We start from the raw sequence: 24,120 nt of genomic DNA, 5'->3' as shown, positions 1-24,120 counted from the left end.
TATTCTCTGTAGTTGTCTCTGGTGAGAGCTGTCTTTCTGGACCTGTCCCTCTGTCTAAACTCTTAGAAACAGTTAAAGGGGGGAGGTAAAAAGCTCTTTCTGAGTCTTTTGGGCCTTCATTGTCTTCAGCTAAAAATAATGCACATAATGAAGTGGTACATTTTGGGGGGTGCTCATTCTGAACCCCTTCCAATGTCTTGTAGGTTTGTACTGGAAGGAAAAGAAATTCGTATCAACATGTCTTGTGCAGTATTTGTCACCATGAACCCTGGGTAAGCATCAGTTAATCTAAGTTAGGAATGGAGGCAAAGTCGTTTTCTGAGATGTTAGCCATGATTCAGTTGTATGACACTGTAATGTACCATTCACCGCCACCACCTGACTCCCTCCTCTGCCCGCACACTTATAAACAGCTACAGCTCCATACTCGTCCACATGGGTGGTCTCACATTAAGTTTCTGACTGAGGGACATTTTCACTTCAGGAATAGCCAGAGAGAAAGGAAAAGGTTAGCTGCTGGTCACAAAGGAGACAGACAAAAAAGCGGAGAGTAGCAGAAGGAAGGGAACTTGGTGGTTATAAGGAGTGGAGGCCGGGCAGGCTCAGTAAACACCTGTTGAGAGAACGTGGTGACAGTCGGGGCAGGAGCAACCTGATGTGAGGTGCACTGTGGGAGGAGGCACAGAAAGAAAAGTCGGTAGAGGGGGAAGCTCCTGAGATGAAAAGTACAATAGAAACTGTCTTATACGCTTGTTTTCCCAAATGAAGGTCACGTAGGAAGCGAACAGTATTATTCTGGGGAAAACGATATTGTGTGGTCCCTCATCAGAAAACCTGAAAACTGAAAAACTGCTTTTTTGTTGTTGTCGTTTCTTTGTTTTTCTTACCCTCTTAAGGTACAAAGGTCGAGTAGAACTCCCAGATAACTTAAAGTCTCTGTTTCGCCCTGTGGCAATGATGGCCCCCCATTATCAAATGATTACTGAAATTATGCTGTTTTCACTTGGTTTCAAATCTGCAAAATCACTCTCTGGAAAGCTGGTTAGCGTTTATGAATTAGCTAGTAAGCAGCTCTCACAACAGGTAACAAACTGCTTCTCTCAATGTAAAGATGATTATAGAAAATTCTAAATAAGACTTTTCTGGTCTTATTTAGACCAGGGATGACCTGGGGAAATAACGGAGTGAGAATCCCATCAGCGCTTCAAGGTGGCGAGCCAGCGTGGATGTGAGGTGGTGTGTAAAATCAGTAGGGTTGCAAGCCTTACATCCGGGACCTGGAGAGAATGATAGAGAAGCCGCTGTGTTAAATCATGGACTACTTCCTCCGTACGAGGGAGTTAGCTTCTATAGCAACGACTCTCACACTTTTTTGTGCTTCGAGATAATTGGGGGGATTTGTTAAAACACAAATCACTGGACCTTACCACCAACCTTCAGCTTGTCTGGGGTGGCCCTTGAGAATTTGCATTTCTAACCGGTTCTCAACAGTTCCTGATGTGGCTGATCTGAGTACCACGCTTTGAAAATGACTGTTCTGGGATATGCTGGCTTAATGAGTATTTGTTTATGACTCAGCATGGTTTGGACAACCAGCCACACTAAGTGTTCTTCTTTATCATATTCTTTCAGTTCCTCTCTCCAGTTCAGAGAAAATTTAATTTAGATACTAATAGTTTTTAACAGCTTTAATACTTGTGACTCTCTCTTTTAAGAAAGAGATTTAGGGGCATCAGTTTGGTGGGGGAAGTGAGGGCATTGGAAGCTGAATGCAGGCTTTCTTGAGTTACATCACGGTCTCTCTCCACAGGGTACAGATTAGGGATTTAACTGCATAGGATATGCATTTATTTCCAAGTCATCCCATTTTTCCTTCAGAAACTTAATAACTCAGATATTTTAATGCTTTATAGGATCATTATGATTTTGGCTTGAGGTCTCTGAAGACCGTTTTAATAATGGCTGGAAAGAAGAAACAGATGTTTAAATGGTGAGTTGAATTTTGAATCGTTAAGTCAAAGGGAGTTATACAACACAGGGAAAATAATTGGTAAAAGTCTAAGTAACAATGACAAGATAAAACAGGGAGCTCCCAGAATGTCACAGTGAAATATGGTAGAGATGTTTAAGAACGTGAAAGAAGAGGAAGAAAAAAATGCACAGAATCCCTGGGTACTTTTCCCCCGAAGAACCTATTCTTTAAAAAAATGTATCTTACCTTTAAATAATAAAAGATACACAGTAATTAAAGCCCTCATTTAAAAGAGCAGTAATTTAGGGGGCACCTCAGTGGCTCAGTCGGTTAAGCATCTGCCTTTAGCTCAGGTCATGATCCCAGGGTCCTAGGATTGAGCCCCACATTGTGCTCCCTGCTCAGTGGGGAGTCGGCAAAAAAAAAAAGTGCAGTAATTTAATGAGAAGTGTAAAACCTATATGAATATACCTGTATGAGAAATATGTAAAACACATATGAAGAAAACATTTGTAAAGGACACAAATGAAAATAGGAATAAATGAAATAATATATCATGTACTTAATATCATAACATCTTAAAGATTTAAAGACCCTAAATGTTCATTTATGAATGGAAATACACCCCAGTGAAAATACCAAAGGTTTCATTTGTTTTTTTGGGGCAAAAGCAGATTCTAAGGTTCACATAGAAAGGGGTGTCTCAGTGGTGCAGTCCGTTAAGCGACCAACTCTTGGTATCAGCTCAGGTCATGGTCTCAGGGTCGTGAGATCGAGCCCCGCATCAGGCTGTACACCCAGCAGGGAGTCTGCTTGGAGATTCTCTCCCTCTGCCCCTCCCACCCCGCACTCGGTGTGTGCACACACACTCTCTCGCAAATAAATAAAATCTTTAAAAAAAAGAAAGATAAACAATTAAAACCTATTATAGAGCTTCATTGGTTAAACACTGTGGTGCTGGCTTCTGAACAGAGAGCAGCAAGCCATCGGGACAGAACAGAAGCCCAGAGACAGGACTGCACACGCTGGGCATGTAGTCTGTTGTCAGTCGTGAGACAAGAACAGACTAACAACTTTTCAGTGATTGCCATTGGGAAAACTAAACTGCCATGTGTGTGAAGATGCAGTTGGAACCATGGCCACTGTTATTTACCTGGATAACAGGATCAAAAAAGGACTAAAAACAGAAGTATTTGAAGAAACAAAATGTCCTTTATATGCTTGGACTACAGAAAGCCTTTAAAACTAAGACTCAAAAATCTAGAAGCTATAAAGGAAAACAGTGACAGTGGTCAAAAAACACTGTGAGGTAAGGAGCCAAATGATGAGCTGGGAAGAAGGATATTTGCAGCTCTTAGCGCAGGGAGTTAGCTCAACCTCATAACACGTGAGGACTGCCTAAAAAACACGGGGAACAAATGGTATGGAAAATGGGCAAAGGACAGTTCTCAGAAAAAGAAACATAAAAGTTTTTAAATATATGAAAATATACTCAACCCCACTCTTTTTTTTTTTTTTTTTTTTTTTTTTAAGATTTTATTTATTTATTTGAGAGAGAGAGAATGAGAGACAGAGAGCACGAGAGGGAAGAGGGTCAGAGGGAGAAGCAGACCCCCTGCTGAGCAGGGAGCCCGATGTGGGACTCGATCCCGGGACTCCAGGATCATGACCTGAGCCGAAGGCAGTCGCTTAACAAACTGAGCCACCCAGGCGCCCTCAACCCCACTCTTAATCAGAGAAATGCATATTAAAAATTGAAATGTTGTTTCTCATCAGATGGGCAAAAATACGAAAGTTGGATGGGACTTTGTTGGTGAAACTATAGGGAAACGGGCATTTGTTTTCATTATCGCTAAGGGGCGGACCTACTTGTATGGGTTTGATTTGGGACTGTATTCATGTATTACCTATTAAAAATTAAATGAGAAAAACATGAATATGTTGTAAAAGGACATGTCAATATGCCATTTACATGAACGCAGTAAATGTTATAGATTGTGGTACCTAGATATAGCACCAAGCACAGAACGTAGTGTGGGAGGGGAAGAGTCAGGGATCAGGCTGTAGCTTGACTGTAGTATGTTCTTTCCTAAAAATGAAGGAACTGAGTCATGTATTGCAAAATGGCCTAAGATTGATGGCAGGTAAATGGGTATCTGTTAGGAAATGCTTTGTAATTGGGAAGAATTAGAGACCGGATTACCAGGACTCAGCTTCCTGACATCCTCCAGTCCCCCAGTCTTTCTTACATACGAGTACCTGTTCCAGTGAGGGAGTCCCTGATCCGTGTTCTTCCTGTCACAGAAAAACCTCCGTTCTCCCAGGCGCCTGGACTGCGGCTCCCGTGTCCCATGTGCTGTCAGTCTGTCTGCTGCCATGGGGAGCAGCTGTCTTCTGTCTGTGCTTACACAGCTGTGACAGCCCACCTCCCTGGTCCCCCCAAAGCAAAGTAGATGATGTGATTGTGCGAAGTTGACTGTATTATGAACAGGATTGGGGAATTTTTATCAGAGTAAAGCACAGCAAGCATTTAAAAATAGACTGTTGCTTTTTAAAAATCCACTGGCCCTCCCTGACACCAAAAACTATCGTTCTTCTTGTCTGTCCTTTTCCCTTCCATCCCTTCCTGTCCCTCTGCTCCAGCCCATTCTCCCTCAGGCTCCTGGCTTTGCCTCCGGGCACCGAGGATACCACAAATGTCCCTCATTTCCAGATGCTTTCTCCCACCTTTTCTGTCTAGAGCGCATTGGTGGATTCTAGCTCTAACTCCCAAAGAGTTCTGAGGTGCTTACATTTAAAAAAATAATAAAGGACTGTGTATTCGCTTTGTAGGTTTACCATAACCAATCACTACAGACTTGATGTCTTTAAACACCAGAAAGATCTTTTTTCCAAATACCTGGGACCAGCAGTCTGGAATCAAGGTTGTGGGCAGGGCTGTTGTCCCTGCAGGGGCCTTGGGGGAGAGTCCGTCCTGGGCTCTGCCAGGACGCCAGGGCTTGTGGGCGCATCACGCTGGGGTCTGCCCTGTCTTCCCACTGTCTGCGTGTCTCTCTGCCTCGCTCTCGGTAGGAGCACGTGACTGCTTTTAAATCTGGATCATCTGGGATAAACTCAGTCATGTCTGTTGCTGTAGGGGATAATATTCTCAGGTTCCAGGGATTAGCAGGTGAATTTATCTCTGCGGGACATTTTTGTCTGCCTCCCGCAGGCAGCTTCTCTGTCAATCCCAGAAAGGAGGTTTCCCTATCTCCCCTTTGGTTTGGAAAACAAATTGCCCAGGAGCTGGAATCCTAGGATGTCCTTGGTAGAAAAGATTTGCTTTGTCAACAGCTGGAGAATTAATATCTCTTCAGGTAAACACTTAACAAAACTTACCATAGTAAGCCCATAAAGTGAGTCTTAACTAATTCCAAGAATGAGTAGGTATCATGAAGACAGTCAAAATGGGTAAAAAAAATAATAATAATAATAAGGTTTAATAACTATCCTTTTGTTGAATTTTAGTTGACGTTAGTCTAGAGATTTCATTTTTTATTCTTAAATGACAACAGATATTCCCTATGATAATCTCAGGTGCCATCCCCCAAATTATTCTTCTGTAGAACTTTAGTCAAGTCTTATTTTTATATCAAATAGCAAAGTATCATAACAATATAATTATATATAAGCTGTGATCACTTCCAGATATAGTGGTCATTTCTTTCTTTTCTTTCTTTCTTTCTTTTTTTTTTTTAATTTATCTTCCTTGAATGTAAAGCAAGCTCTGTCTTGGGAAAAAATGAGCTCGCTGACACCCAGCAGCTGTCTGACCTTGGTCATGTTGAGTATTACTCTCCCTCCCTCTTAAGTGGTTGAAAGATTAATGAATTCTTCGATTAAAGAACCAAGCAGAGTGGCCGGTAAAAAGTGCTCACTAAACGTTAGCTATTAGCTGTTTTTATTAAGGATGAAAGACCTAAGAATCATCTCTGTCCTGATGAAGAGTTTTGGACATTGTCCACAGGAGGATGGGAGGGCCCCTCCCGCCCAGAGAACGTCTCTTCCTTTGCATCTCTGCAGCCCGATCGTAGGGCATGCAGTTCTTTCTCCTGGTTGCATGTTTAATGTGTACAATATGTACTGAAGTGTTCAATAGGCAAAATATTGTTATTATGGGGCAGTATATATGTGATGACTTCTTACATCTGGGGGCTTTCGTGACAACAACCAGAAACCTTAAGCTGGCTTGAACGGCAGGGGGAGTTCACTGTTTCTCTCCCTCAGAAACTCCAGAGGCGGGCAGGGGAGGATTGCTCTGACGAGGGTTTCAGGTTTATTTGTCTTTACGGGACCACTTCCGTGGCGTAACTTTGGCCACAGTTGCCAGCTGCATAGCCTGCAAGCCTGCTTCCCTGGCTCGCCTAGAGATTTTGAGTAAATCGCTGTTATTTTTAATTTGATATTAGTTTGAATTCGTTCTGTTATTTTCAGGATCAGTGACTGGGGAGTGGACAGTTCGAGACCAGCCCGGGCCCGTCTCTGGATCCGGGGACCACATTCACCTCACGCACACTGCAGAGCTGCTTTGCAGTGAGAGAGAGGAGGAGGGGCTGTTGGGACAGCCGCCTCTACAAAGGGATAGTAACGGCCTTCAGTGTCAGTGAAGCATACTTGCTAACTTTGTCTTTCTTTTCTTCTTCCATTAAAGTAACACCAACGACCATCTTTCTGAAACGGATGAGACTCCAATCATTATTGAGGCTCTGAGAGAAGCTAGTTTGCCAAAATTTCTCCCTGAAGACGTCCCACGTTTTGAAAAGATTATAGGAGATATTTTTCCTGGAGTGGCAGTTTCAACAGCAAATCAGATTGCCTTGGAGGTAATAAGACTTTTGAAAACCATCACAAATGATTTAGAGGTGGAGCGTTAATTAAGATAAGAAACAATGTAAGTAAAAAAATATTACCGCTCTTCCGGAAACACTCTACTTATGTTCTAATTGGAGGGATAAACATATTCGGAGATGTATTTCTCCTTGGGAGAAAAACAGTGTTGCGGCCTCTGTCAAGGAAGGCTGCTACTTACGTTGTTCCCCAGTTTTCTCGTCTTTCCAATGGGAATGATAATGTTTCCTCTTCCTACTTTAAAGGGGTACTTTAAGGATCAAATTAGATCAGAATTATGAAAAAGGACATTACAATGTGAACTTTTGTGGTCATAAAAATGACATACTGTGACTGGAGAGCCCTCTATTTCCTCTTACCTCTGCCGCCTTATGGTCACCGCCACTGTCCAGGTGGGGTGTCGACCTCTCTCCTGCTGCCCCCGCACACAGAGCCCACAGAGCCCCCAGCAGACGAACCCAGAGTCAGGTCCCCCGACACGGGTCACGCTGCCTTTTGAAGTCTGACCACGTTGGGCTACTTTGCCGTGTGTCCTTTTACCTCCTGCAGCTTTTTCCACCCTGAACTTCTCTCTGCTTTCTGGCTCTTCCTGGGCCCTTATCAGGTCTCAGGCCATCAAACCCAGGCATTCCTTTCTCTGGGGCCCTGCCCAATTTTTGAAACACTGTTTTTTAAGTTTATTTTAAAATATGTGGTTTATGTAGCTTATAGTTTAAACAGCTTCATAATTATTTCTTTTTTAAATATAAGTATAAGCTATGTGCACAGCCTCATACCTAGCAGGCACAGAATACATATTTTGAAGCACACATGAAGCGCTTAGCGAAAGAAGATCATTCATGAGGTTCTGTAGAAAAGTTTGCGAAAATTTCCCTTGCAAACCACCCGGACCAGGTCTTTTATGACACGATAGTTCTTTCATGGTTCTGGTCTAGTTAGATTTCAGTAGGCTCAATTTCGTTGAACTAGAGAGTATTCTCATTGTATTCATGTGTTAAAATGCTCTGTGTGGATTTGAACAAACCGCTGTCTCACAACCCTTGCAGTTTCCTGTTTCCGATGTTACTCTCCCAGGCAGGTCTTATTGTCTTAGCTTGGGTTTTCTTCACTATATAGATGACCTAGAAGTATTTCTAATTGTTTTCTTCAAAAAACAGCTTTTTATTTATTTAATACATCTTTTTGATTCCTAATCTTTTAATATCCGTATTAATATTTTTAAATACCTTCCTTTATTCCTCTGTTTTGTGTTTTCCCTCCAGCTGTCTAAGTAAGATGAATAGTTTATTTTTTATTAATGTAAGTTTATAAAACAAGGGGTATCCACGTGGCTCAGTTGGTTAAGCATCTGGCTCTTGGTCCCAGCTCAGGTCTTGCTCGCAGGGTTGGGGTGCAAGCCCCACGCTGGGCTCCATGCCGGGTGTGGCACCTACTTAAAAAACAAAAAACAACAAAAGAAAACTATATAACTTCATCCAAGCACTGCTTTAGATATATAGGCTGTAAGTTCAGGTAGATAGGGTTTTCCTAAGCATTTTTCCTCAGAAATTTGCTAGGATAGTTAGTACTTCCTTTCTTTCCTAAAACAGAAGTTTTTCATGCTTTTAATTTCCAGGTAAAGGATCTTTTTATTTTCTGATTTTGTTACCAATTTCTGGTCTTACTGAATTATGATCAGAGAATATTATCTTTGTTATTTTTCCTTAAGAATTTAATTTAGACTTTTTTATGGCCTAATATATAAGTAGTTTTTGTGAATAGTCCCTATGTACATGAGAAGAAGGTATCTTCTCATGGACCACAAATATAAGACAGAGTTTGGTTTATCTGCATTTGTTATGACTGTTCAATTAGCATTTGTTAAGAGCAGCACAGGGGACCTGCTGGTGAGCTACAGTTCAACAGAGACACTGAAATAGAGACACTTGTTACTCACGGGCCATGGAGCAAGTTGGCGGTACAGGCCTCCAGAGCCACATGGGGAGGATGAGGCCGGGTGCAGGCAGAGAGGCCGGCCCCGGGGCACACGCCTTCATCAGGGTCCATGGCCGGACTGCTTTTGGGGTTCCCAGGCTAAGGCTGGATTGGCCAGTTCAAACCAAGCAGAGCGGGACTTTGGTAAGTTCCCCATGGGAGCCGTCTAAGGAGCGTGTAAGGGGCAGGCCCTGGCAGGGGGGACATCCTACCAGCAGCGTCCACCTGCTCACGGCTTCGCGGGCTGCTGTTGGGGCCTGCGTTGGTGTGAGGGACTGGTGTCATGTCCCCGCAGGCTGTTCTGTGGGGCTGAGCAGATGCAGAGGCAGCAATATCCTGCAGCAGTTTAGCTGAACCCTCGACCCCATTTTCTCTCTCTTATCAGTGGTACTTGCACTTGTTTACTTGTTTTCCTTGGACTCAGGTGCATTCATGTCTCCTATTAACACACTCCTGTTTATTCTTATAATCTCTGCATCCTAGTGGTCGTTACCATGTTGTTTGACACACGAATATCAATTACAAATCATTGTATGAGTTGCACCCTTCAATACATAGTGCTTTTGTTTTCTTGTCTACAGTTATTTGGCTTGAATTCCACTTTGTTTGTTAAGACGGTTACCCCATGTTTTGTTTGCCTTGTACACTTTTGGACTTGTTTTTTTTTTTTTTCCAAACTTTATAAATTCCACAAAGTGAAGTGGTTTTTAAATTTTGTTTTATTCTACTGATTTTTATGCAGGTTAGTATTTTTATTCTAAGGGTAACTTTATACATCTTTATAATATCTCCGGTTTTCCACTTATTTGGATATTATCTGTTAGTCCCTAATATGAACAATGATGTATGTCTTCTTTTCTCCTTTATGCATTTCTGTCAATTGCTGGCCTTATATAGTTTGAAAATATAAGTGGTATATATATTTATATCTTATTCTTCTTCTTAAAGTCCTCATGTGAGTGAAATCCTATGGTATTTGTCTTTCTCTGACTGACTTATTTCACTTAGCAGTATACTCTCTAGATCCATCCATGTTGTTGCAAATGGTAAGATTTCAGTCTTTTTTTATGGCTGAGTAATATTCCATAGTGTGTGTGTGTGTATCTCACATCTTCTTTAATTCATTCACCCATCAGTGGGCATTTGGGCTGTTTCCATACCTTGACTATTGTAAATAATGCTGCAGTAAACATAAGAGTGCATATTTCTTTTCAAATTACTATTTGCATTTCTTTAGGTAAATACCCAATAGTGAAATTACTGGATCATATGGTGATTGTTTTTATTTTTTTTTGAGGACCGTCCATACTGTTGTCCACAGTGGCTACACTAGTTTGCATTTCCATCAAAAATGCACAAGGGTCCCTTTTTTTCCACATCATCGCCAACACTTGTTGTTTCCTGTGGGTTTTGGTTTTTTCTGGGGGGGGGGGGTTCTTTATTTTTTTTTAATTTTAATTCCATTATGGTTAATATACAGTGTTGTATTAGTTTTAGGTATACAACATAACAATTCAGCAATTCCATATATTGAACGCATTCTTATTCCTCCCCCTCCCACATTTTAGGTATATGGTGGCATACTTTACATCCTTTTATTTTGTGAATCTCTTGACTGAGTTTTATAGATACACTTATTTTTACCTCTTTTGTGCTTCCTACTTTTCTTACTCCTGCTTATGGTCTTTCCTTTCCACTCAAAGAATATCCTTTAACATTTTTTGGAGGGCTGGTTTAGTGTCATTAATTCCTTTAACTTTTGTTTGTCTGGGAAACTCTGTCTCTCCTTCTGTTCTGAATGAGAGCCTTCCTGGATAGAGTATTCTTGGCTGTAGATTTTTTTCCTTTTAGCAGTTGGAATTTATCATGCTGTTTTCTTCTGGCCTGCAGAGTTTCTGCTGAAAAACCCACTGATAGCCGTATGGGGTTTCCCTTGTATGTACCTGCTTTCCTTTCTCTTGCTGCTTTTAAAATTCTCTCTTTATCACTACTTTTGGCCATCTTATTTATTTTGTCTTGGTGCAGACCTCTTTGGGTTGGTTGTGTTGGGGGCTCTCTGTGCCTCCTGGATCTGGATTTCTCTTTCCTTCCCCAGATTCAGGAAGTTTTTAGCTATTATTTCTTCAGACAAATCTTCTGCCCCCTTTCCTCGCTCTTCTCCTTCTGGGATCCCTGTCATGCGACTGTTATTATGCTTGACAGCGTTGCTGAGTTCCCTGGGTCTATTCTCATTTTGCATCATTTTTTTCTCTCACTGCTCAGCTTGATTACTTTCCATTACTCTGTCCTCCAGGTGGCTGATCCCTTCTTCTACTTCCTCTTGTTTGCAGTTTATTCCAGGTGGTTTATTTTTAATTTCATTTAGTGAGTTCATCATCTCTAATTGGTTCTGTTTTGTTTCTGATCTCTTTGTGGAGGGTCTCAAAAAGTGGAGGTCCTCCTCTTTTTTCTCAAGTCTAGCAAGTATCTTTATGATCACTATTAATTCTCTACCAGCTGTATTACTTATCTCCATTTCACTTAGGTCTCTTGCTATGATTTTGTTCTCTTCTTTCACTTAGAACATATGCCTCTGTCCCCTCATTTTGTCTAATTCTTTGTGTCTGTTTCTCTGTCTTAGGAAAGTCAGCTCCCTCTCCTCTTCTTGATGGAAGTGGCTTTATGAAGAATTGGCCCTGCAGTGCCCTGCAGTGCAGTGTCCCCTGTTCCCCAGAACCCGGAGCCTCAGGCGTGTCTCCTGTGCGTGTTGCCCTGTTGTGGTTGCGCTGCATTTGCCTTCAGTCCAGTCACCTGTGGTGGCTCTCTTTACCCTGTGCGGAGGGTTTGGTCCTTGTGTTGATAGTGGGCCAGTGTGGGGCTTGAGCTGGGCCAGACTAGGCATTTGCCAGAGCTGTGGTGGCACCAAAGTTCAGGGCACTTTCCCTGCGTTGTCCCCTGAGAAGCTTTCCTTGGTGGGTGGGGCCAGAGTCCAACTGGTGTGTGTGGTTATCTCCCCCTCTCCCTGAGGCAGGAGTGACTTTGCAGCAGTGCTGGCCCCTGTCTGGGCTGTCTGCACACACTGGCACGCCTGTGGCGCCGCTGGGAATGGGCTTCTGTCCAGGGCACAGTGAAGGGGGCAGGTGTGCAGGAGAACGTGGAGGGCCGGGATGTGCAGAGTTAGCCAGGTTTGTTGGGTCTGTTCCGGGAGGGGACCTGGAGCCGGAGCCTGGAGCTGGGGCCAAGCAGCTGTTAGTGAGCCAGGTAGAGAGTGTTCCCACGGCACTGGTTCCTGCAGGTGTCCATGTGTCTAGGCTGGGGGTGAGGGAGGGAAATGGTGCCCACCAGCTCCTTTGTTCTTGGAGAAGTCTCCTGAGATCCCTGCTGCTCTAGCACACATTCTAAGATTAGTAAATAAACCTCCTCTTCATGTACCCCAGGTGTTTTTCAAACTGCTGCTTCTGTACTTATCTCAGAGGGGCTTCTGGTTCTGCTGTCTCTTGAAGGACAGGGACTCAGCTTCCTGTCTGCAACTGCTGATTTTTAAAGTTCCAGGTGGTAAGCCCCACTGATTGTAATAACTCACGAAGTTAAGCCCCTCTGGTTTCCAAAGCCAATGTTATAGGGATTCTTCTTCCTGGTACAGGTTCCCAGGCCTGGGGTTCCTGGGCTGGGGTCTGCTCCTCTTCCATGCCTGCGCCTGCAGGTCCCTCCCTCCTGCGGACAGTGTCGCAGGTCCATTTGGTTCCCAGCTGTGTCTCTGCCCGTCCTACCCTCTTCAATGTGGTCTCTTGTCTACATTTAGCTGTGGAGAGTCTGTCCTGCCAGTCTTTGGGGGATTTTCTGGGTCATTTACCCTGATGTGAGTATTATCTAGTTGTAATCAGGGGATGATGTGAGCCCAAGATCCTCCTACTCCACCATCTTCCTTGCAAGTCTCTCTGGAAGCTTTGAAAACTTTCATTTTGTCTTTGATATTCTAAATCTCACTTTAAATTCTCTAGTTATGTGTTTTCATATTCTATTAGCCGTTTTAATATGGAGCCATTTATTTTTAGTTCTCTATGTTGACAGGAAGGGTACTTCGGCTGTGAGATTCTTTGTTCCACATAATTCAGTGAGTTGGATTTTTCCAGACCAGGAAACTGTAGGTCCAAACTCTAAGCTAAATAGGCTTAACTATTTTCATAGCACTTACATGCGTTTTAGGTTTTGGAGATTTTTCCTTATTCTTATTTTAATGAAAATGGAATTTGAGATCTATAGTTATCTATATATCTGTCTTTGTGGCTTTGTGCTGTGTGGCTTCCAGGAGATGTACAGTGGATGGTTGCACCTAAGCTATTGCCTACATTTTGCATATTTATACTTACATTTTGAGGATTTTCACTCTGCTAAAAAAAAGGGAAGGAAGATTTAGTTGACAAGTTTTGCTTTCTCTGTCTTATATAAACATCTTTCCATCTCTCCCCAGCGGGGCCTACACATTCCTTCCTCTCCTTTCTCTAGATATGTGTTTACCTTTAACATTTTTCAAGTCACAGCTAAAATAAATAGCATTGCCATCATAATAGCATTTCTAGGTGCACGTTGATTGTTTGATTTTTTAATCTTATTATATATTCATCTCTTCATCAATTTTATAAGCATCCATTTATTCTGCTACTTTCCCTTCGTATAATTTTTACATTGATAAATATGCAGGCTATCAACTGTTAAATAAATAAATAAACTGTTAACAAAAAGTTGCCAAATACTAATGTATGGCTCAAGAAATGGCACAAAGTTCATAATTTATAGGTCTAATATTAAATTTGGAATAATCCAGTCTTCTATTTAATGGTGTATTTTTGATGGTTTACACAGTGACCAGTCACATATAGCATATCCATATAGGAATATATGTTGTTAAATAATATATTGTAGGTGTGCTGTTTACACTTCTTGTTCATTTGAGGTACAGGAATCTAAATTGCATGCAATAGGCAATTGGAATCTATCCAACTTATTCACATTTCTGTCTCTAACAATATCTACAGTGTGTGTGGGGGGGTGTCGTTAACTCAGGGCAACCACAGGATTAACAGAATTACCGAAACCATATCCTGGAATAAATGATGTATAGTTTGCCATGCAGTTGACTCTACAGAACATCATTTACAACCATAAATACTTTACAGTAGGATTATGATTTTATTTCAAAACCTTCCAAAGTAAGGAATTGTGAAAATCTTTAACCAGGAGGGATGCCCTGTCTGAATATCTCTTCTTTTGATTATCCCACTTCTGCTGATCCTCTGTGTATCCCATGCTATCCCTAGTCCACTCCTGTGGACTGTTGGCTTACATCCAGGCAGGTGTCTAGGTTTGTATTGTCTGTGACAGAGAATTCCTAGCCCCCGCATCTAAAACTGCTCCACGTTCAGGCCTTAAGGGTATGTCTCATCACCTCCATTTAAAAGAGGTTGTTCTCATTGCACTACTGGGTATTTACCCCAAAGATACAAATGTGGTGATTCAAAGGGACACCTGCACCCCAATGTTTATAGCAGCAATGTCCACAATAGCCAAACTATGGAAAGAGCCCAGATGTCCATCGACAGATGAATGGATAAAGAAGAAGTGCTGTATATATATATATACACACACAATGGAATATTATGCAGCCATCAAATAGAATGAAATCTTGCCATTTGCAACGACGTGGATGGAACTAGAGGGCATTATGCTGAGTGAAATAAGTCAGAGAAAGACAGTTATCATATGATCTCACTCATAGGTGGAATTTAAGAAGCAAAACAGAGGAGGTAGAGGAAGGGAGGGAAAAATAAAACAAGATGAAACCAGAGACAAACCATAAGAGACTCTTAAGTACAGGAAACAAACTGAGGCTTGCTGGAGGGGAGGGGGGGGGGGGGGATGGGGTGACTGGGTGGCGGGCATGAAGGAGGGAACATGATGTAATGAGCACTGGGTGTTGTATGCAGCTGATGAATCACTGACCTCTCCCCCTGAAACTAATAATACACTATATGTTAATTAATTGAATGTACATAAAATAAAATTTAAAAAAATAAAAGAGTTTTCTCTCAGCTGATTTCCAACCTCCGGCAGCCTGGCCACAGGAGCTACGTTTTCTCCATTTGTACAGTCCTGCTGAGTGTCTGTGTCTCCTTCAGCAGCACCTTTGTCCCATCTTGGGAATGCAAGGAATGAGAAGTGCAGTAGGAGAGGTCAGTGAGGAAAAGGATAGATCCCGCTTTTTTCTGTAGGCACAGTTACCGATAGTATCGACACTGAAATAAACCCCACTTTATTTTTTTAAAGTTTTTTTTTTTTTTTTGACATAGAAAGAGAGAGAGAGAGAGCACTGAGCCAGAGGACAGAGGGAGAGGGAGAAGCAGACTCCCCACTTGAGCAGGGAGCCCAATGCGGGACTCGATCCCAGGACACTGGGATCATGACCTGAGCTGAAGGCAGACATTTCACCCACTGAGCCCCCCAGGCACCCCTAAACCCCACTTTAGAAGGAAATGGGGCTGCCCTTATAATTCCTGCATTAAAATATTAAGAATATTTCCAAGCTGCAGCCACTTACTGGATGTTTGAATGTCTAACCATGTCAAGTCCTCAATCTTACAAATTATACTTACTATCCTAGAATATTCTTAACAGTGAAACATTAAAATAATTGTTACAAAGCTGAAAAACTACCTTAATGTGATTGGAATTACACAAAGATATAGACTCTTTTAAATTTTCTTTTAGTGTATGATAAATAGACGTACTATGGTAACAATTCTTAAATACATCTTAAAGAATGAATTTTTTTAAACATTTATTTATTTAGAGAGAGAGCATGAGCTGGGGGAGGGCCAGAGGGAAAGGGAGAGAGAGAATCTCAAACTGACTCCTTACTGAGGGAGGCGCGGGGCTCAATCCCAGGACCCTGAGATCGGGACCTGAGCTGAAATCAAGAGTTGAATGCTCAACCGACTGAGCCTCCCAGGCGCCCTAAGAATGAATTCTTAAACTGGGGGAGGGTCTGTAAGTTTGCTACCAGGGATCTGTGAACATAACATATTGTGTGTATTATATTTTGGGGGTAAGTAATATCTCAGGTTGGTGAAATTAAGAACTACTGTCTTAAAGTGCAGTATTCGGTACATCGTTAAGAGAGATTTTGTAGGATTATGTATTAAGGGTTTAATTTGCAATGCACTTTAAATTAATGTATTTATTTTCTTTAGAAAGCAATATTTATTGCAACACAACAGTTGGGCTTACAACAATGGCCAGCTCAGAAAAAGAAAATCATACAGTTTTATAATCAACTTCAGGTAAGTGTGGAATGGCATGTTAGCAGCTCTTTGCTCCTGAATTTTAATAGTTCTGATCAAGGAGAAAACCAGGATAACAATGAAGTCATTGACTCTGTTATTTACCCTCACTTAACTTTGAACAGATTAATCTTCTTCCCCTTTGTCCCCTTACCACATGATTCTAAAAAACCCTACACATATGGTATAAATGTTCTGCCTCACGTAGCTATACCTTCTTTGAATTTTCTGTCCCCATGAATGAACCTTTGGAAAAGACGGTGCATTTCCCTGATTATTAGTAAAATTGTACATTCTCATATCTATTTCTTTGCCATTTGAGTTTCCTACAAATTGCCAGATTATGTAACGTACTCATTTATCATTTGGGTTTTTTGTCTTTCTTACCAAGTGTGTGTAGACTTTTCATTATGCATTTTAATATCCTATCTCCTTATTGTTTATATGCATTACAGGTAAATTCTCTAAGTCTTAGGTTTTCAGAAATGTTCCCTAGTGTTCAGTGGTGCAGGAGACATTGTTAATGCATTGAAGTCCATTGATCTTGTTTTTATGGTTTGTGTTTTTGTGAATTTTTAGAAATCTTTTCTATCGTATTTCATAAAGATATTTTCTATGATTTTTTTTCTAAAATTTTTTTGTATTTGCATTTCCTACTTTTAAATTGTCTGGAATTTTTCTTTAAGATGCCAAATATGGATCTATTTTTCCTCAGATGGATAACCAGTTTTCCCAAGACTTTTCCCCACTGATTTGCTATTTCTCTCACATACCATGTTTCCGATCTAAATTTTTCTTTGTTGATTTCTTCCATATTTTATTATTTTGGTCTTTATCTTATGACAACACCAGTCTTAATTGCCATAACTTTACAATAGGTCTCCATATCTGGTAGTACCAATTGTAAGAGAAAAAAAGAAAGCTCTCCCTGACCCTCTTAGGGTTCCTGGCTGAGTCTGAAAATCAAATTGACAAAGACAGATTAGCAGGAGAAAACACGCACATTTTACTGTAATTGATATTTTTTTACAAGGGACCCTTCACAAGAGAATAGAGAGACCCAAAGAAGTGACCAGAACTGGAGGCTTTATACCTTTTAAATAAAGAAACAATGACTTTGTGCAGAGTTGGCAGGGCAGAGGGGTTTGAGCTGGGGGGGTAGTAGGTGTGAAGAAGTAACTAGGAAGATACGGGCAGACGAACCAGGTTTGCTCATACAGCCTGTCAGCCCCACATTCCCCATAAGGATGTTTCTGTCCTTCGGGTACGAGGAGGGCACTTTTCACGTGGGACTTTTATGACCTGTTTCAGGGAAGAAAGGTGAGATGGGGGAGGTCAGAGTGAGCTTCCTGCTTCTGCCGTGGGAAAAGACTCCTCCAGCTTAATCTATCTAACACGCCAAGGTCAGGGTGCCTGTCTTGTCCTGAGCCCTGCCGTAATCCTCCCTCTTTGTTATCTTCCCGATTCTTCGATAATCATTTGATTGACTGCCAGTAAAATAATAAAAATTTAAATTAAAATTTAAAAATCCTATTTGGATTTTTATTGGGATAGAATTGAATGAATAGCTGGTGGTGAGAATTTTCATTTTATGATATCACATTTTTCCCTTCATGAATATATTGGGTGGATTTAACAAGTTAGCCTGGCACAGCTTCACGGCGGCAGAAAGCACCAGACTCCTGGGTCAGAAAGGACCATTTATGACTCAGCAACAGCAGTAGCCGTGTCCCCAAGATTTAATTCTTGGAGGAGACTATCTTCAATAGTCATCCGTCCCCCCCTACTCCATGGTCCGAGGCATGTCCCCCCTAAGTGTCTGGGTTTTTGCTGTGCTTGCATTGCCACAAAATTGGTATGCCCCAGTTCAGCAATTATCCTTATATCCCCATTCCCTACCCTTATGGCCTAAGACCAGGTCAATCCAAGAGAATCCAGGCAGTTGAACCAGAATTAAATGTGAACCCTCTGGGCCCCATTTTGGAATGTGTACAATCAGGGTGGCTTGGGGTTGTCATTAGGGAACAGAAAGAAGCACCATGCTCAGGAATGGTTAGGATGAATCCCAAATTCTCAAAATAGATCTCTGTAATCCCCCATCTCTTTTATGCTGATAATTACCCAGGAAGCAGATGAAAGGAAATGATCCCCTTCTAGGGATGTCCACATTCAATGACCAACCCTCCCTGGTAAGGTGTGTGGACAAAGAGAAGGGAAGGGGGATGGAGTCAGAAATCTTTGGAGTCAGTCTTTGAGAAGGCTGTTCCAATGCTCAATAATAACAGATGCGTATGGATGGTAGGGAACGGAGAAGGCCCATAAAATATCTTGACCATCAGCTCATGGTTAAGAGACTCTTGCAGTAAAAGGTATACCATTGTCAGACTGCAGATGGTCCAGAAATCAAATGACACAAATTTCATCTCAAGAAACATAATGGTGTGGCTAGAGTTAGCTGATTGGACCAAAACAGCAGTCCCATAGCTTGAAATAGTTAGTGTCAGTGAGTCACCACCAATAGCCCCAGGAGAGGGGAGCACAGATCTGATGTAGGACCTGCCAGGAGTACGTGGGGGTCATTCGTGCCCTAGGCAGTGCGACTTTTCCCACCGTGAAACTGGAGTCTGGAGCGCAGCAGTAGTCCCTGTGTCACAAACACAGTCCTTTGTGAGTTCTGTGACGGAGAACACGTTGCCACATCCAGTATGACGTGTGTCCATACAACGATCATGATAGTCTGGGAAGGGCAGGCTTGATCAGCAGCTTGATTCTGGGTCCTTGTCTTGGGCCCACGAGTAACTCTGGTAGTTTGCTTAGCAGCCCCGATTTGTTTCCACAGTTCACAACCCCAGAGAGGATTATCTTTAATCTTGTAGTCTGTAATTTCCCAAGGGGCAGACCAAATAGCTAGGCCACTGCCCAAGCCACAGAGTTCTCACCATGAGCAGACCTGACACGTCTGCTCTTGGGTCTTCATAGCTGGCTCTGAGGAGGAACAGCGGGAGCCTTCAGGTCTCAGCTAGGCTGAGCCACCAGTAAACCAGACCAAGGCATTGACGGGATCTTTGTAAATCAAGGGCTTCACTGAGCCAGCAGCTTTGCTCCAGGAGGGGAAGTAGGGGGTAAGGTTGCTCCCAGAGGGACAGCTGCCCCTCTTTCATGTAAAGCCAGGACACCAGTGTGGCCAGTTAGCTGCGTTCTTGAACATCTAATTCCATTTGTCATGCAAGGCTTCTGGACCCCTTCTCACTTTGCCAGTGATAGACCAGAGAACCACAAGCCTACATGAGGATAAAGAGATTAGAATGGAAGTGAAAACTATTTTAGCTTTATCCATATTTGAATTTTAATGTATTTATTTGATACATTACTAAAGATAATCATTTCTTTAATGCTATTACAATAGTCTACAAGAGATGGTGACGGACACTTTTTAAGAGCTTTAGCATCTGACCCTTTCCTCCTTGGCTTAGTCCATTTGGGCTGACATAACAAAATACCATAGATGGGGTGGCTTAAACAACAGACATTTATTTCTCACAGTTCTGGAGGCTGGGAAGTTTAAGATCAAAGTGCTAGCAGATTTGGTTTCTGGTAAGAGCGCTCTTCCTGGCTTGCAGATGGTCACCTTCTCACTGTGTGAGATCTCACATGGTGGAGAGATGTTGAACTCTGGTCCCTCTCCCTCTTGTAAGGACACTAATCCCATCACAGGCCTCATCTCTTGGCCTCATCTAAACCTAATTACCTATCAAAGGCCTCACCTCCAATAGTATCCCGTTGGGTGTCAGCCTCAACATTTGAATTTTAGGGAGATGCAAACATTTGCTCTGTAACACCAATTGTGATTGGGTTGGGCAGAAGAAGATAGGATCAAGCAAATTTTATAAGAGATGAGGAACTTTGGACAATGGGTACTTAGTGTTTTTATTAACTAGATCAGGAAATAAGAGAAGCAACAAGTGGGGAAAGAAGGTGTAGATTAGATTATGTTGACTCTGAAAATCATGTGAGACATCCAGATGGAAGTATCTAGTAGAGCACTGAAATGTCACTCAGGCACATAGAACCAAAGACTGGAAAAAATAAATGCATTAGGAAGTCATTAGCACTTAGGTTGTAGTTAAAGATATTCAAGTTGATGAGATTGGTAGGGCCAATGTAGAGAGAAGAGAGAGAGAGAAGGATGAATTAGGGAAGACTAACATGGAAATCACATTCAAAACTCAAAAGAAAGAAAAGACTAGAGAAGAGGAAAGCTGAGATAAATCATATTACAGAAGCCAATCTTAGAGAAAAGTACAGAAATAAAGGAGATATAGAAAAAGATAAACTGTCAAATATCAAGAATTGAAAGTTATCCTTTGAATTTTAAAATTAGATTTCTGTTTATTTTGACATTAATCTAGCCAATGAAAACAGAACCCAGATTATAATAGATTAAACAGTGATTTGAAGGAAGGGTTTGTGAATACAGAGATGTATTACCTTCAGATTTCAGCCTAGCTTATCCATCAGTGAACCAAAATTAAATCATAAATTTGCACTTTTGTTTTAGGCTTGTGTTGGTGTGATGTTAGTAGGTCCAACATGTGGAGGAAAGACAACAGTCAGAAGAGTTTTAGAAAGAGCATTAACACTATCACCAGTTGAAGACTTCCTATCAAGTAAAGAAAGGGAATCTATTTCACAGGTAAATACTAAGTAGTATGTTTCCCTATTTCTTCAGATCTTACTTTATACTTCAGTAACATTTTATGTCCTATTTACATAAGTATAGTCTTGTTAAATTTATTGCTAGGAATTTTGTAGTTAGGAATCATTGTAGTAAGTGGGATTTTTTTTTTGAATCTCAAACTAGTAATTACGAGTGTAAAATAAATTTATTGGATTATATATTTTGTATTTAGTCACCTTCATGGACTGGTAACGTTAAATTGTAATTGTTTTTATAGATGATCAATTGAATCGTCTTCGAATGAATGTAATTTTGTCTCTTGTAATATTTATGTAATTTATATTATTGCATTGATTAACCCTCCAAGACAGTGTTAACTGTAATAATATCTTGTTCCTTACTTTATCTGAAATGCAGTTAATATTACTACATTTAATATAGTATTTGCGGGGCGCCTGGGTGGCTCAGTCAGTTAAGCGTCTGCCTTTGGCTCAAGTCGTGATCCCAGGATCCTAGGATTGAGCCCGACGTCAGGCTCCCTGCTCAGCAGGGAGTCGGCTTCTCCCTCTCCCTCTCCCCCTCCTCCTGCTTGTGTTCCCTCTCTTGCTGTGTCTCTCTGTCAAATAAATAAATAAAATCTTTAAAAATAATAATAATAATAATACTGTATTTGCTTTTTGTGTATGATAAATGTTCTTTCATACATTGGGAATTTTCTTCCGTTGTCATTATACTTCGGTTTTGACTTTTGGAATTTATGAAATAACTTTTCAGAATCTATTTTTTATATTTTAATTGGTTAATAAGGTATGTTGATAGATTTGCTAATGTTAAATTGTCCTTGAATTCCTAGAATAACTCCCGATTTTTCATGATATGTATATATATATTTCTTTAAATGACATTTTTATTTTATTTTTTTCACATTTTTATTTAAATTCTAGTTAATAGTGTAATAATGCTTTCAGGAGTAGAATTCAGTTATGTATAACATCCAGTGCTCATCATGACAAGTGCCGTCCTTAATTGCCATCCCCCATCTAGTCCATCCCCCACACCCCTCCCTCCATCAGCCCTCAGTCTATTCTCCCTCATTAAGAATCTCTTATGGTTTGTTTCCCTCTCTGCCCCCCCTTCCCATATGTTCATCTGTTTGTTTCTTAAATTCCACATATGAGTAAAATCAGATGGTATTTTTATTCCATATAAGGTTAGATTCCAATAAATAATGTGTACTTCAGTTATCTTATTTAAAGACTCAGCAGTCTATTCTGAAAGCTTTAGAAAGTCAGCTTTTCAGTTCTGCAGATTTTTTTTTTCAGCTAGTGTACAGTTTCTTTCCATTTTTAGTTCGTTCTTTCAGTAAGCAAGAAAATTTGTTTTCTGTAGTTCTCAATATATGTCTTTCTCCTTCTTGATTAAATTTATTCCAAAGCATTTTATTCTTTGGATGCTATTATAATGGACTTGGAATTTCTTAATTTTTGTTGTTGCTGAAGTGTGTTCATTGCTGCTATATGGAAATGAACTGATTTTTGTGTATTGATCTTGTATCCTACAAATATGCTGGTTCATATATTAGCTCTAGTAGTTGTTTTGTAGATTCTTTGGGATTTTCAAAAATAGAATCATGTCATATTTAAATAGAGATACTTTTACTCTCTCTTTGCAATTTGGATGCTTTTTATTTTATTTCTTACCTAATTACCAGGCTAGGACTTTCAGTACAGTGTTTATAGCAGTGGTGAAAATGGGAATTCTTGCCTTGTGCCTGATTTTAGGGAGAAAGCTTTCAGCCTTTCACCATCGAGTATGATACCATCTGTGGGTTTTTCATAAATACCCCTGATTATAGTAAGGAAGTTCCTTTCTAGTTTGTTGAGTGTTTTTATCATGAAAGGGTGTGAAATTTTATCAGATGTTTTTTCTGCCTCTCTTTATGTGATCATGCAGTTTGTTTCTTTTGTTGTGTTAGTATGATTGATTTTCTTTTGTTGAACCTACCCTCCATTGCTAAGACAAAGCTCATCTGGTCATGGTCAATCATTGTGCTACTGCAGTCAGTTTGCTAGCACTTTCTTGAGGGTTTTTGCATCTCTATTCATAGAGGACACGGGTGTGTCGTTTTCTTAGGGTGTTTTTGAGTGGATTTGGTATCAGGATAATTCTAGCCTCATAGAATGTGTTAGGAAGTATTCCCTCCTTTTCTATTTTTTGCAAGAATTTGAGTCAGGTTGGTGTTAATTCATTTTCAGATGTTTGGTAAAACTCATCTACTATCTGATTTTGGACTTTCTTTCTTGGAGATTTTAATTACTGATTTGGTCTCTCTGCTTGTTACAGATCTGTTGAGATTTTCTGTTTCTTCTTGAGTCAGTTTTCATAATTTTTGTTATTTTTAAGAATTTATCCGTATCCTGTAGATTACATAATTTGGCATACAGTCATTCATAGTGTTTTCTTATAATCCTTTTAATTTCTGCAAGGCACTAGTAATGTCCATACTTTATTTCTGTTACTATTTATTTGTGTCTTTATTTAATACTTATTTCCTTTTTTATTTAGGTATAATTGACATATAGTATAATATTGTTTCAGGTGTACAACATAGTTATTTGACATTTATATATATTGTGAAATGATTACCACTAGTCTAGTTACCACGTCACTGTACAGAATTAATATAGTATTGTTGACTATATTCCCCATGCTGTGCATTGCAGCCCCATAACTTATTTATTATATAGATGGAATTTTGTACTTCTTGATTCCTTTCACCTATTTTGGTCCCCCTCCCAATACCTTTCCCCTCTGGGAACACCAACATACTCTCTGTATCTATGAGTCTTGGGTTTGTTTTGTCTTTTAGATTCCACATATAAGTGAAATCAGGTGGTATTTGTCTTTCTCTCTCTGACTCATTTCCTGAGCATAATCCTAAGATTATTCTTGGCTTGTCTCTTTCTCTCTCTTTTTTCCCCTTTTCTCATTTGTTTTGTTTCTTAAATTCCACATATGAGTATTATATAGAATTGTTGAATCACTATATTGTACCCCCGAAACTAATAAAACACTGTACGTTAACTACACTGGAATTAAAATAAAAAAAAACCCAATCTTCCAATCCATATATGTATATATATATATATATATTTTCTAGATACAAGTCCCTTATCAGAGACTATGATTTACAACACTTTCTTTCATTTTGTGGGTTGTCTTTATTTTCTTGATGGTATCCTTTGAAACACAAAAGTTTTTAACCTTGATGATCAAGTTCAATCTATTTTTTC

At 40.5% G+C, this 24,120-nt stretch overlaps 1 protein-coding gene across 1 annotated transcript in view; it reads left to right on the top strand.

Annotated features, from left to right (window-relative positions):
• DNAH14 (dynein axonemal heavy chain 14) overlaps nucleotides 1-24,120 on the top strand; it is a 325,270-nt gene that overhangs the window by 146,041 nt on the left and 155,109 nt on the right. The window contains exons 33-38 of the mRNA XM_044916203.1: nucleotides 204-272; nucleotides 897-1,083; nucleotides 1,914-1,990; nucleotides 6,663-6,834; nucleotides 16,060-16,149; nucleotides 20,708-20,842. Of these exons, the coding sequence (XP_044772138.1) occupies nucleotides 204-272; nucleotides 897-1,083; nucleotides 1,914-1,990; nucleotides 6,663-6,834; nucleotides 16,060-16,149; nucleotides 20,708-20,842 (730 nt within the window). The remainder of the gene's footprint in view (nucleotides 1-203; nucleotides 273-896; nucleotides 1,084-1,913; nucleotides 1,991-6,662; nucleotides 6,835-16,059; nucleotides 16,150-20,707; nucleotides 20,843-24,120) is intronic.

The sequence above is a fragment of the Neomonachus schauinslandi genome, chromosome 6 (genome assembly GCF_002201575.2).
Source record: "Neomonachus schauinslandi chromosome 6, ASM220157v2, whole genome shotgun sequence".
NCBI classification, from domain to species: domain Eukaryota; kingdom Metazoa; phylum Chordata; class Mammalia; order Carnivora; family Phocidae; genus Neomonachus; species Neomonachus schauinslandi.
Note: the sequence above shows the minus strand (reverse complement) of the source record. Positions and strands in the feature narration are given on the sequence as shown.